Source organism: Aedes albopictus, chromosome 2 (genome assembly GCF_035046485.1).
Source record: "Aedes albopictus strain Foshan chromosome 2, AalbF5, whole genome shotgun sequence".
NCBI lineage: Eukaryota > Metazoa > Arthropoda > Insecta > Diptera > Culicidae > Aedes > Aedes albopictus.
The window spans coordinates 482,279,007-482,291,052 of record NC_085137.1 but is presented as its reverse complement, the minus strand read 5'-3'; the positions used below and the strand labels follow the sequence as shown (position 1 = coordinate 482,291,052).

Genomic DNA, 12,046 nt, shown 5'->3' with positions numbered 1-12,046 from the left:
CCCAAGACCCCAAGACCTTTCAAAACTCTCTTCTTTCATTCCAATACTTGATATTCGGGTGGCGTAGGGCCAACCGGATCATCAGCCGAATCACAAAAAATATTACGAAAAAAATGCTGTCAAGAGCAAAAACACTACTACTCGCAGCCACTGCTTACTTCGATCGTCTCTATTTTTGAAAATATTTTCTAATGTAAGCAAAAATGTTTTGAAGTAAGCTAGTAAAGTTGGCTAATAATCAGATTATGGCAAAAACGAAATTTTCTGGACAAAAGCTTATTTTGTTCTGTTCATTTCTTGTAAGAAAATGCTGAAAATTCTCACTGTCGACTAATTTGATGATATTTTTCAATTCATTCGTTATGAAGTATCTTTTATCAAGTATACAAATTGAATGAACTTTATGTTAACGGGTTATGAAGGGGTGCTCATCTTGCTCCGTCCTACCCTACTTGTTCTAACGCGACTGCTGGGAGAGGTTCACAAAACCCTGAAATCAACAAGGACATTCTAATAGAAAATCATGAAGAAATTGTGGTGTAAATCTACGCTAAATCCCTGAAGAAATGTTTGACTTACTTTTCAATAGAATTTCCTATTAAATTTATAGAACATGTTCAGTGGAAAACCCGGACAAACGTTTAACCAATTTTTACATAAATTTATTCTGAAATTTTCTCAAGGAATCTCTGGCTTTTATCAGGAGTTCGCCATGTATTCAGCCTTATTTCAGTAAGCTAATTTCTTAATTAAAAAAACTGAATCAAAATAATCTGCCTTTAATTCATGCTAGCCTTCCACAATAAAAAAAAACTTTCAACAGTTTCGGTGTTCTCCGATTTGAGTAAGTATTAAGCTGCCTGCCTAAGTAAAATCAAACTCAAGAGCTCCATAAATACTTCTAAATTTCTAAAAAAAATCCTTTAATTCTTTCAAGGGTTCTAAAGAAAACCATTCAAAAGGTTTTCAAAAACTCAAAAACAGAAAAAAAAAACAAATTACGGGGGATTTTGTTCACTCTGCAGCTTATAGAGTTCCTCTAGAATTCAGTCGAAGATTTTTTTCAGGATTTCCGGTATTTTTTCTAAAGTAATAGCACAAGAAAAGTTTCGGAGGCAAAATTTAATTTTTTTTTTTTGAATAGCTGGACAAGTAATTGCAGTCTGTCTAATCACAACATATCACATACATCTTGCCAGTAGACAGTCGTTTGAAGTTCTTATGATAAAAATCAAATCAAGAGAAGTTTCTTGTACTTTTCTTTTTTTGCTTCACATTTTTTTGTGAAGTGAAATTTTGTGGGAGCTCCTGAAATGTGGGGGCCCGTGGCCCTGGCCCCCTCTTAAATTCGGCACTGCATCTATCCGAAATACGTTAGACCAATTGGGTAATTAGACCGAAAGAGTTTGTAGTCAGGCCTATTTGTAGGTTTGTAGGGCCATTTGAATGTTTTGATTATGATATGAGAGATGTGGTATAGGAAAAAAACAGTCTACTTTCAATAGAAGGAAAAATCTCCGATGAGATCGAAATGTGACAGAGAAATTCAGAGACGCATTGTGGTAGGAAATCCGCAGAACTCTACAATCGAACAAAGTTCGCAGTCACACCAAGTTACCCGAGCAAAGTCCAACAACAAAGCTACAGCAAATCAAAAACATGATTTTTATTCAGCAACAAATTGATCACATTTTGATATCAGTTTATCTTTAGGGGTATTAGGGGAATAATGGACACCCGGGGCGAAATGGACACACCTGTTTTTGCCGAAACTGTTGACTTTTATGCAAAACTTTTAATGCATAAGCGTAAAGGAACAAATCATTGTTCTATTTTTCAATTTTTCATTTATATTCATTCAAATGAAATTGAATTATTTTTTTTATATGGTGGATTTCTTATAATTTTGAAGCAGCAGCAAATAAGGTATAACGAGTGTTTGAGTGTGTCCACCATAAAACAAATGAATTGTTAGCTTATCTATATGTATATGCAGATTTAGCAATGGATGAAGTATTATTTTTTTGATCAAAATAGCAATTTCAATGTTGTTGTCGATTCGGGGTGAAATGAACACTGGCAATTACGAATGAATGTACGCGCATTGCATACTGTTAGGCGTTTTAGTGAGTTTGGAAAAAACAAGCCTAAGATTTATTTAATTAACTTTGATGTTATGTAAACTCGTCTAAAATGGAGTATTATATCTGTGATATTGATCTCCGTAGGCAAATTACTTAACTGGTCGATGTTATCAAAGATACAGCATAAAATATGCAGGGGTGTCCATTATGTCCCGATGGGTGTCCATTTCGCCCCGTACCTTTCCTGCCAGTCCCAAAAAACACACGGTTTACAATTCATTATTTCTTCACAATAATGACATTCTACCTGCTGTAAATGATTGAAATACGTAGGAAACAAGTTAAAGTTGCAAGCCAACTGATAATATGTTAAGTTTTTGTCTGTTATACAGGCCTAACATACTCATTTGCTTAGGGTGTCCATTATGCTCCTAATCCGCCTACTTAATTTGATATCAAATTTAGTTTTCGGTTTGCTATTATTTTAAATTAATGTAAATAATAAGTGTAGGAATAGTTTTAAATCTTTTAGCAAACTATGTAAAGTAATTCTAGAGATATGTCATATAGTGCAATTAAAGTATTGCATTTATGATTTGCCATCAACCGAAAAACGCTACATTCAAGGATTTTTCATTTTTCTTGAGCTGATAACAAAAACAGTTATCAATTTGGTATCATCGATAGCAGGAATTGTTTGCAATTTGCTGTCACAGAAACATTTTTCTACTCTCATTTTTGATGTTTTAACCGTTAAAACGACCATAACGACAACAACCTGCCATATCACAACATCAAAATTAGTTTTCAATTTGCTATCAGACTTTGCTCGGGTAACCAAGTACTGAAAGCTCCTGATTAGACCGGCAGTCTTCTATGGGCACGAAGCATGAACTATATGTACGTGCAAAGGACCAGATTACCAGATGCTGCGTACGATCTACGGCGGAGTACAAATGGAAGACGGGACTTGGAAAAGGCGAATGAACCACGAGCTGCATCAGCTGTTGAGAGAACCAAACATCTTCCACACCGCGGAAATCAGGAGGCTACGGTGGACGGGTCACGTCATCAGGATGTCGGATAGCAACCCGATAAAAAATAGTTATCGAGAGAAATCCGACCGGAATAAAAAGACCTGATGCGCAGCGAGCTAAGACCTTTCGCAGAGAGCGTGACTAGAGACGTACAGCCTTGGACCGAGTCGAATGAAGACGATTTCTACGTACAGCAGAAGACACACAAGCTTTTGTCTGACCGGTAAGGTAAATCTGGCAATATTTCTCAAAACTTGAAGCAAGTATCATTACCAAACATTCTGTCTCTCAATACTTGTTCATTTAGTTTATTTTTCCATCATCTTAAAGACCTATGGATTCATACATTTAAAACTACAATTACTCCAGTACACGCAGGCAGCTGGATCCTCCTCCGGCTGAGAATGATTGAGTTGCGAACCAACCAAATCGGGTTCATAGTTCACAATTAAGAAAAGACTTACCTTGCCTTCAATCGTCATCTTCATCATCGTCATCGTGGATTGGATCTCAAAATTTGAGGCTTCCTCCCAGACCGGATAGTAGCAGAGAATCCAGCGCTTTCTGGACCTTGGGATCGTGCAGGAGTTTGGGTGCCGCGTTGGCAATCGGGGCGCTGCTGCCAGTGGCGGGTCCGGAAGGTGCCGGTTTACTGGCCGAGGAACTTCCGCCGGAAGCCGCAGCAGCCGCAATGGTCATATTTCCAAATGATGAGAATCCACCCGGACGGGGGGAATCCTTTTCCGGTTCGGGAAGCATTTTCTTCGGTGGAACTATCGAAGGCTTGTTCAAAATGTCCATAATCTTTTTCTGTAGCTCCTTCTCGCTTTCCGCCTTGGATTTGGCCGCAAGTAGACTACTGGCCGAAATGGAATCAGTGTCCTCGCCCAGTTCGAACTTGATCTGCATCTCCTTTCGCTCTGTTAGATATTTGATCAACCGCTCGTACTGGAGAACGGTCAACTGTCGATTGTTGGCCAACAGGTTGAGCATGTTCTGAATCGCCTCCGGGTGATTATCACGCAGTGAATGCTTGTTGTACATCATGTGAGGATTACCGGGACCACCGGCCATGGACGACCTGAATTGTGCTGCCTTTTCCTGATCGCTGCGCACTTTGTCCTGGAAGTCCTTGCAGATGAACATCAACGCATCCTCTGAAGGCATATTCCGATGTTCCGCCGGAACTCCGTACAATACGTTCACCGTGATGCTGTTCCGTTCCATGTTTTCCGGTGTAATTAGGATTGCGTAGTAGCTACCCCGAGAGGCAATGTTCGACAGTACTTTCCCAATCGGAACGTCGTCATTCGGGAAAAGAAGATCAACGGACAATCCGTTGCGCTTTAGTCGTGCTTCAATGTTTTCGGCGTACGTCCTGAAATAATTATAACATTTATCAAAAGTATTTGGAAGTCACACGAAATCCTTCTGCTCACGTCAAATCCCGGGACACGACGATAATCTCGCAATCGTTACGATCCGGCTGGTTTACCGGAGGTGCTTGCATTCCACCGCCCATCATCGGATCCGAATAGCCTCCCATGGGGTACATATTGCTGTAGATACTCCTCTGCGGGTGGTATCCTTCGGCGTACCGGTTCCCATCGATTGGTGATCGATCCCTACCCGGCACTGTCCCCTGTGCACCCGGCGGTCCCCCACCAGTCCGCTGCAGCAATCCCTTCTTTGCGCGGTTATCGTTCGCAATTTTCACCGTCAGTTTGCGGCCATTGTGCAGCGTACCGTGTAAACCCTCGATCGCTTTGCGGGCACCTTCCTCCGAAGGAAACTGAACGAATCCATAACCCCGCAGTAGGTTCAAATCCTGGTACGGTTCGTAGTCCTTGAACAGCTCGTCCATGTCCTGGAGGGTCGCCTGCTCTCCAAGGCCGCCAATGTACACACGAGAGTTTACCGGTTCCGGCACGGAAAGTTCCATCGCTAGATAGGGTTATTTAACGCACTGAATCACCAACAATATAAGGAAATAAATACGGTTAACTTTAAAGTTTTGTTTCAATAGTTTTGTTGTAAAAATTGCAGAAAGAACACCGCCATCCGCTTGATAACTTTTTTTGATGCCTATTTTGACGTTTCACCTCAGCGCTTTCGTGTTCGGCCGTAGCCAAGCGTTTATTACGTACACGCTAACCTGAAACTACCCATCGCCTGGGTCGATTCTACCCGGATTTTCATGTTGTTAGCAGTTGTCAGAATCCGGGTAATCCGAAAACCCAGATTGGTTGAATCTGGGTAAAGATCTGGGTAATCGGCACTTTGTCACTTTCCGGCTTGATAATATGGCAGCGATCAGGCGAACGCAGGCAATTATGGATGTTTCCACGGAAAATATGAGGATAAATGACGGGAAAACAGTGAAATTCTTCCAGGGAACTGTTTTCCTGCTCAGGAAAGTGAAAAGCACATGGGAATTAGGAGCTTTTTGTCAAAAATCTAAATTGGAAATAAATTAACAAAATCAAGGTCCCGGAGGAGCTGGGTACCGGTTACCCAGATTTTGCAACCAACATCGGTAACCCAGATTTGAGTAAAGGTGCCTTTACTCAGATTAGAGTAACTGCAGTTTTGCTCAATCTGGGTCGCTTTGACACTAATCTGGGTAACCGAGGGTTAGCGTGTAACGCATCGAGGCGGGTTTGGTACGATTGGCATAGAGGGCGTTAGGCATAACGACATAAAAATCCAAATTGGTATACATTAGAGTGATTAGAAGGCCCCCCTGATTTTGGGAGAGTGGCGTCAATGTCAAAATTAGAGCAGCGATCATCTGTCAAATCCATACAAATTCCTGTTCCAAACGAGCAGGAGACCAGTCAAAATTGGAACATGACACCACTCTCCCTTCCAATCACTCTACTATACATCTGTTGGTATAATATTTTTCTTTCTGACGCTTCTATCCATGCCAAATCCATGTAGTTGAAAATTGGTAGTTTTGACAGTTCGAAAGTTATTTTTAATTTGTAATGATTTGGCTGTGGGCTTTATTTTGTTCTAAAATAACTACCCGTCTGTCAAATTTCAAATGGGCCAACTTCGTACCGTCTTACCCCTCTGGTTCGACACGTTTTAATACGACACTTTTTAATTCGTACCCCGCTTATACGACACATGTCGAATTAAAAAGTGTTTAAATGTCACAGCGATGTACACTGTAAATGCAAAACAGTTTGATATTGCGCTTATACTCGCACCCGCAGCCACTCCTCTTGCAGCCGCAAGTTTCGGAAGTTCTGAGTTGGTGCTATTCAACACCCAAACCGCCTGGAGGCCAACCGGAATGAACTAAGGATGGCAACAATCGTAGAAAGAACGAGCTTTTCATTCGCGCTACTGCAATATTTGATAAAATTATGTTTCATAACAAATCCGGAAATCAAAACAAAAACAAAAATAGAGTTGCCAAATTTCAATGAGCATGGTGGTGTAGGGTGACCAGTTTGTCGAATTAAAAGTTTACCCCGGTTATACGACAACAGTCGGTGTCGTATTAGCGGGGTAATACGGTAGTCATTTTTTTACCCATTTGATGGGACATGACATGAGTGTCAAATTTTAACTGAATAAAAGCAAATAACAGACAAATAATATAATAAACCATCACCATACACGGATCTTAATGTAGACCGCATACTAATCGAACTGTATCCCGATTCCCAAACAAGTGGTTCATCGCTTATGATTGATTCAAATAAGGGTTCATTCAAATATTACGTAACGCAAAATTTGACAATTTCGGACCCACTCCTTCCCCCACGTAACAACTTTTGTATGGGAATTTATGAAATTTTGTATGAAGCGCAACACTGCGCTAGACCCTTTCCCTCCTCGTAATATTACTTATACATAATGCAAAATTTGACAGTTTTAGACCTCCTCTCTCCCCCACGTAACAACTTTTGTGTGAGAAATTTTAAACTTTCGTATGAAGCGTAATACCACAGACAAACAGACGTAACACTTCGAACATTTTTCGATTCAAATCATAGTCACGGAAACATATTCGCCCAATGCTAAAATGACTAAGTTTGGCCAACCATCAACTAGGTGGCGGTAGTGAGCAAACGTCAAACTCGAACAAAAACGATGTGAGCGCCACAGGTGGGTAGTTGGCCAACTATCAAATTTTGAAAAAGATCGTTAAATCGAAGTACGATGGGAATTATCAGAGTGTTACGTCTGTTTGTCTGTGGTAATACAGTGCTAGCAGGCCTCTGACACGGCCTATATCAATGCATTGGAATCATGGTAGGATGTCCTGGGCGCTAGTAAATAGCGTCCACTGTCAAATGCGAAAACACCAACAATTTTTTGTCTAACGTTTATTTTGGTTTGTTGATCAGTTTTTGAAATCATTTTTTTCACCTCTTATGATCACAAAACACTTCAAACTCGCTTTAATATTTTTGTACGGTAAGAGGAGCATGCGATTAGTTGAATAAAGCAACCCAACAAACACGCATTGTGAATGTGATTTCGTGTGTGGCCCACAACATCAAACAAAAGCTGCGTTTGTTGATTACACGCTCGTTTCAATTTGCACGAATGTGAGTATAAGGCAGTTAGATGTTGGCTACGATAAATTTCATTGATGCCAGGGGCCTGAGTGCTAGACCCCCTCCCATCACCCCTCCCACACCCCTTTATGTTACGTAATATTTGACCAAACCCTTATGCGGGTGGTTCTGGCTAAAATATATAACTTTTTAACTTTTTAATATATACATATATTACACTGCATTGTTTAGATTTTGTATGCGATTTTGACGTTTCTTGTCCTTGTTGTTTACAAAATTGCTGTAAGAGTGAAAAAGAAGGAGAGATTTTCATGCAGTTCCCTAGACTATAAACATGTTAAAATTTACAAGCGTGCATGTGCAGCAAACGTTAGTAACCACCAACTAACGTTTCTCGCACTTCTTTATCGAAGCGTTCGTCAATGTTTATAAACTTTCAACTACTGTCTAAGTTAGATTTACATCCAAAAACTGGTGGTGCATTGCAAAAATAATTTGGGTTTTTTTTTCAATAGTTTTCCTGCAAAAACGAGTTAAATGTGAGAAAACTTGAGTGAAATAGTTAGATTATAGTTCCATCTGCATCGCCCCAATGGCCGATGTTCGCGATATCCTCGACCTGGAACGCCCGGCCACGCCGGAGCTGACCAAGGAATCGCTACTGGCGAAGAACAAGAAAATTTATGAAAAGTAAGTTTGAATGTTTTTTTAAATGCTGGAATTTTGCTGAATCTAGTGTATTTTCAGAAAGCTCGCCGTAAAACGCCCCGAGGGCATGCACCGGGAGGTGTTTGCCCTGCTGTACAATGACAACAAAGATGCGCCGCCGCTGCTGCCCACCGACACCGGAACCGGTTACAAACAAACCAAAGCCCGACTGGGTATGAAAAAGGTTCGCCGCTGGCAGTGGGCTCCGTTTTCGAATCCGGCCCGGTCGGATGGAGCGGTATTTCATCACTGGAAGCGTTGCTCGGATGAGCCGAAGGAGTATCCCTTTGCCAAGTTTAACAAGCAGTTGGAGATTCCCAGCTACAATATGACTGAGTACAACACGCACCTGAAGACAAATCCGACAAAGTGGTCGAAGCCCCAGACGGACCACTTGTTTGATCTGGCCAAACGGTTTGATGTGAGGTTCATTATCATGGCAGATAGATGGGACCGAGCGAATTACGGCAGTAAAACGGTAGAAGATCTGAAGGAACGGTATTACGAGGTGATTGGCCTTTTGAACAAGGTTCGAGGAACACCGGAAAAGAAGATTTACGTGTTTGATGCGGAACACGAGCGCAGGAGAAAGGAGCAGCTAAAGAAGCTGTTCGATCGTAACGCGAAGCAGATCGAGGAAGAACAGTCGCTTCTGAATGAGCTGAAGAAGATCGAAGCTCGCAAGAAGGAACGCGAGCGAAAGACGCAGGACTTGCAAAAGTTAATTTCCCAAGCGGATCAACAGCAGGCAGAACTTCAGCAACAGCATGCCACCAGTTCCCATAAGAAACACGACAAGAAGCTCAAAAAGAAGATCCAACAACAGCCGCGTCCTTCGAAGGTTGATTCAGTCGTCAATGCCGTTGAATCCGCCGGAATCAAGTTCACGGATCTGCGAGGAACTGGCGTTTCCCTCCGCTCTCAAAAGATGAAACTCCCGGCCAACGTGGGTCAAAAGAAGGCCAAAGCCCTGGAGCAGGCCCTGCAAGAGTTCAAAGTGGATCCCAGTCCGCCGCCGATCGAGGAAATATGTGTCGCCTTCAATGAGCTCCGATCGGACATGGTTCTGCTGTGTGAGCTGAGGACGGCACTGGCCACCTGCAACTTTGAGTTGGAGAGTCTGAAGCACCAGTACGAGGCTCTGTGTCCGGGAAAAACCCTGAATATTCCGGCTGCGTTGGTGAGTCCTCCGCTGGACGATTCTGGGACGGGTGAGCTCGATGTGTCTGGATTAGTTTAAGGTAAGCCTATGGAAGTTTTCTTTACATGCTTAAAAAATAAGTCGACTGCTTGTATGTGTCAAAGAATGTGTGTTTTTAATCATTCTAGAATTGGAAGAAATGCACAAGCACATAATAATATAATCATTTCATTTCATATGGATCCTTAAATTTCGAGGAAAAATATTTTATGGGGAGGGAAGATTAGAAAATTAATACGACGTAGTCTGTCCCCTACATTTGGATAATTTGCATGGAATGTGCTATGCTGTTATCATCATACTTCAATGATTACGCCCCTTTCTTGGTGAAGCGCTTATAGCAGACGGCAGAAAATATCCGCATTTTGTAGTCAGTTTTGTTACGATGAAGAGGACGGTGTTAATATTGATTGCCTCTGTGGCTGTGTTATGCTTCGCCCAACAAATCAAGTGCAGATCACCGACCCGCTTTTTAATTCCAGTCTTCAAGGTAGATTTTGTCGATTTTAAAACTGTGATTTTTGTGACAAATTTTCAAATTTACTAAACTAGGCAAACTGGTTCAAAGCCACCGAGTACTGTTTCTCGCTGGGGATGCAACTGGCCATTACAAATTCGAAAGAAGACCACGATCGAATTGTAGAAGCAGTAAAATCTTCACCGATCTACAACGCAAACAGCACGATTGTGTGGTTGGGCGGAAGCGATCTTGGCGAAGAGGGAGCCTTCTATTGGCATTCGACGGGCGTGCGTTTGGCCTACGCTTACTGGGGACCAAATCAGCCCGATAATTGGCAGAACCAGGAGGACTGTATGTCGCTAGTATATGTTACATCGATTAACTGGTTGTGGATCGCCAATGATGGCAATTGCGAAGGGCTGCACTATTTCGTGTGTGAAAACGTTGAATGGATCCACAATATTGGTGTTTTCTGAAGATTCGTTAATTCTAGGTATTAAAAGCATCCCAGGTCAAATTTAAATAAAATAGCAATGTCAAAGCACTCTAGGCTTTGACGTGTATGTCAAGTAACAATAAATGTTTCACAGAAGTTTCAAGATCTTGTACATCAGTTTATAACGTATAGCCTTCTTTCCAGGAGGTAATTCCGTCAGAACCTGTTGTGGGGGTTCGTCCAAATCTTGAATAGCAAACCAATTTTGAGGATTGGCAAGCTTAAAGCTAGAAAGGAGTTTTATTAGCATAATATTTTAAAGTTATTCAAGCGACTTACAAATTTTGGTGATACAACTGATCGGAAAGGTATCCTATGACGACAACAGGTATGAGCTTTGATTCACTACAAACTTAAATTATAATCTTTATAAACTGCATGTATGAATAATTTGATGTTTTACTCACGGCTTAGCTTTACTAGATCAATCTAATTCACGTTATTCTTATTGATTGTGGATCGAATCGCTAGGTCCTATAAGAAACATTTAGTTTAAGGTTAAACAAATCAAAAGAATTCATTGAAAACTTCGTTTACCTTTTTAGTATTAAGAATATCAGATTTGATCACTAGATTGTAAGAACTTCGCCTTCGATATGTAGTGCGAATAATATAGTCTTAATTTCAATAGTTTTAAGCCTAATCTAGATAAATTCTGTAGTTTAATAATCAATTTCAACGTTCGCTAATAATTGCATGCTAGGATAAGTTTGTGGAACAATTCACCTCGTCACTGTTTTGACAAATCATCTCATTCCTCTTTCCTTCAGTTTGCGCTGTACCCGGAGCTGCGGTCATTGTATACGATGAAGCAATCGAAAACTGTGATGTCCACAGTATTAATCGTCCACAGTTGAACTGTTGCAGGGGGGTGACGTGACAAGAACCTATGTGCAATTCTGATGCAACGCTAGAAATTCACGTTACATCGCCTCAATCCAAAGCTGGTCTGGCGTTCCTGTTGATTGAAAGTCTCAGTGTTACTCTTTGGATCGTCGTCATCAACAGTTTCATTGTCATCATCATCGTGGTCGAACTGTTCGGGGAAATACGGTACAGCAGGTGAACTTAAGCAAACAAAAACAGAATACTTTCCTACCGCTGCGCGTCGACTTGTAAGTTGCGGTAAGAGCGCTAGAGCAGATACTAAGCAGTGATGCCACATACACAGATTTACCTAGAATTACACAGATTTTTTTCCCATTTTCGCCTACAGATATCTGTGATCACAGATCAAAGATTTTTAAGATAAAAAAGATTTTTAAGATTTTTAAAACAATGACAATGACTTTCGTGAAAAAAAGCTTTATTATAATTTTCAGGTACTCAAATTTAAATAATAGAAATTAAATCTTCTAGTTAGATGGCCTAGGCCAAGCCTCAGGCGCATTGTTTTCGACGTTCTTGTGGTTTCTGATGATCTTCAGATGCAACCTGGGAGTGTTTTGGTCGCCGTTATTCTAAGAATATATTTTTTCGTTTTTTTTTAACAAATTGTTCAAAAATATTCGATTTTGGA

General features: G+C 41.0%; 3 protein-coding genes across 3 annotated transcripts; 2 read left to right on the top strand and 1 right to left on the bottom strand.

Annotated features, from left to right (window-relative positions):
* Positions 1-3,400: 3,400 nt before the first annotated feature.
* LOC109429055 (nuclear receptor coactivator 5) lies at positions 3,401-5,232 on the bottom strand. The gene is made up of 2 exons (XM_019704891.3): positions 4,561-5,232; positions 3,401-4,499 (listed from the first exon to the last, which is right to left on the bottom strand). The coding sequence occupies exons 1-2, from the start codon at positions 5,061-5,063 to the stop codon at positions 3,632-3,634; spliced, it is 1,371 nt and encodes a 456-aa protein (XP_019560436.2). The 5' UTR covers positions 5,064-5,232; the 3' UTR covers positions 3,401-3,631.
* Positions 5,233-8,124: 2,892 nt separating this feature from the next.
* On the top strand, positions 8,125-9,677 carry LOC109429053 (DNA methyltransferase 1-associated protein 1). The gene is made up of 2 exons (XM_019704890.3): positions 8,125-8,352; positions 8,410-9,677. Exons 1-2 carry the CDS (start codon positions 8,255-8,257, stop codon positions 9,608-9,610), a joined length of 1,299 nt encoding a protein of 432 aa, XP_019560435.3. The 5' UTR covers positions 8,125-8,254; the 3' UTR covers positions 9,611-9,677.
* Positions 9,678-9,759: 82 nt separating this feature from the next.
* Positions 9,760-11,672, top strand: LOC109399223 (lectin subunit alpha). Its single transcript, XM_019671657.3, has 2 exons — positions 9,760-10,061; positions 10,124-11,672. The coding sequence occupies exons 1-2, from the start codon at positions 9,957-9,959 to the stop codon at positions 10,505-10,507; spliced, it is 489 nt and encodes a 162-aa protein (XP_019527202.3). The 5' UTR covers positions 9,760-9,956; the 3' UTR covers positions 10,508-11,672.
* The last annotated feature ends 374 nt before the right edge of the window (positions 11,673-12,046 follow it).

What these genes read in the sequence shown, in the direction of transcription:
- LOC109429055 (XM_019704891.3), bottom strand. Translation starts at nt 5,063, where the DNA reads ATGGAACTTTCCGTGCCGGAACCGGTAAACTCTCGTGTGTACATTGGC. An exon ending in GTCGTGTCCCGGGATTTGAC is followed by an intron (nt 4,500 to 4,560) that starts GTGAGCAGAAGG and finishes TAATTATTTCAG; the next exon opens with GACGTACGCCGAAAACATTG.
- LOC109429053 (XM_019704890.3), top strand. Translation starts at nt 8,255, where the DNA reads ATGGCCGATGTTCGCGATATCCTCGACCTGGAACGCCCGGCCACGCCG. An exon ending in AACAAGAAAATTTATGAAAA is followed by an intron (nt 8,353 to 8,409) that starts GTAAGTTTGAAT and finishes GTGTATTTTCAG; the next exon opens with AAAGCTCGCCGTAAAACGCC.
- LOC109399223 (XM_019671657.3), top strand. Translation starts at nt 9,957, where the DNA reads ATGAAGAGGACGGTGTTAATATTGATTGCCTCTGTGGCTGTGTTATGC. An exon ending in TTTTAATTCCAGTCTTCAAG is followed by an intron (nt 10,062 to 10,123) that starts GTAGATTTTGTC and finishes TTACTAAACTAG; the next exon opens with GCAAACTGGTTCAAAGCCAC.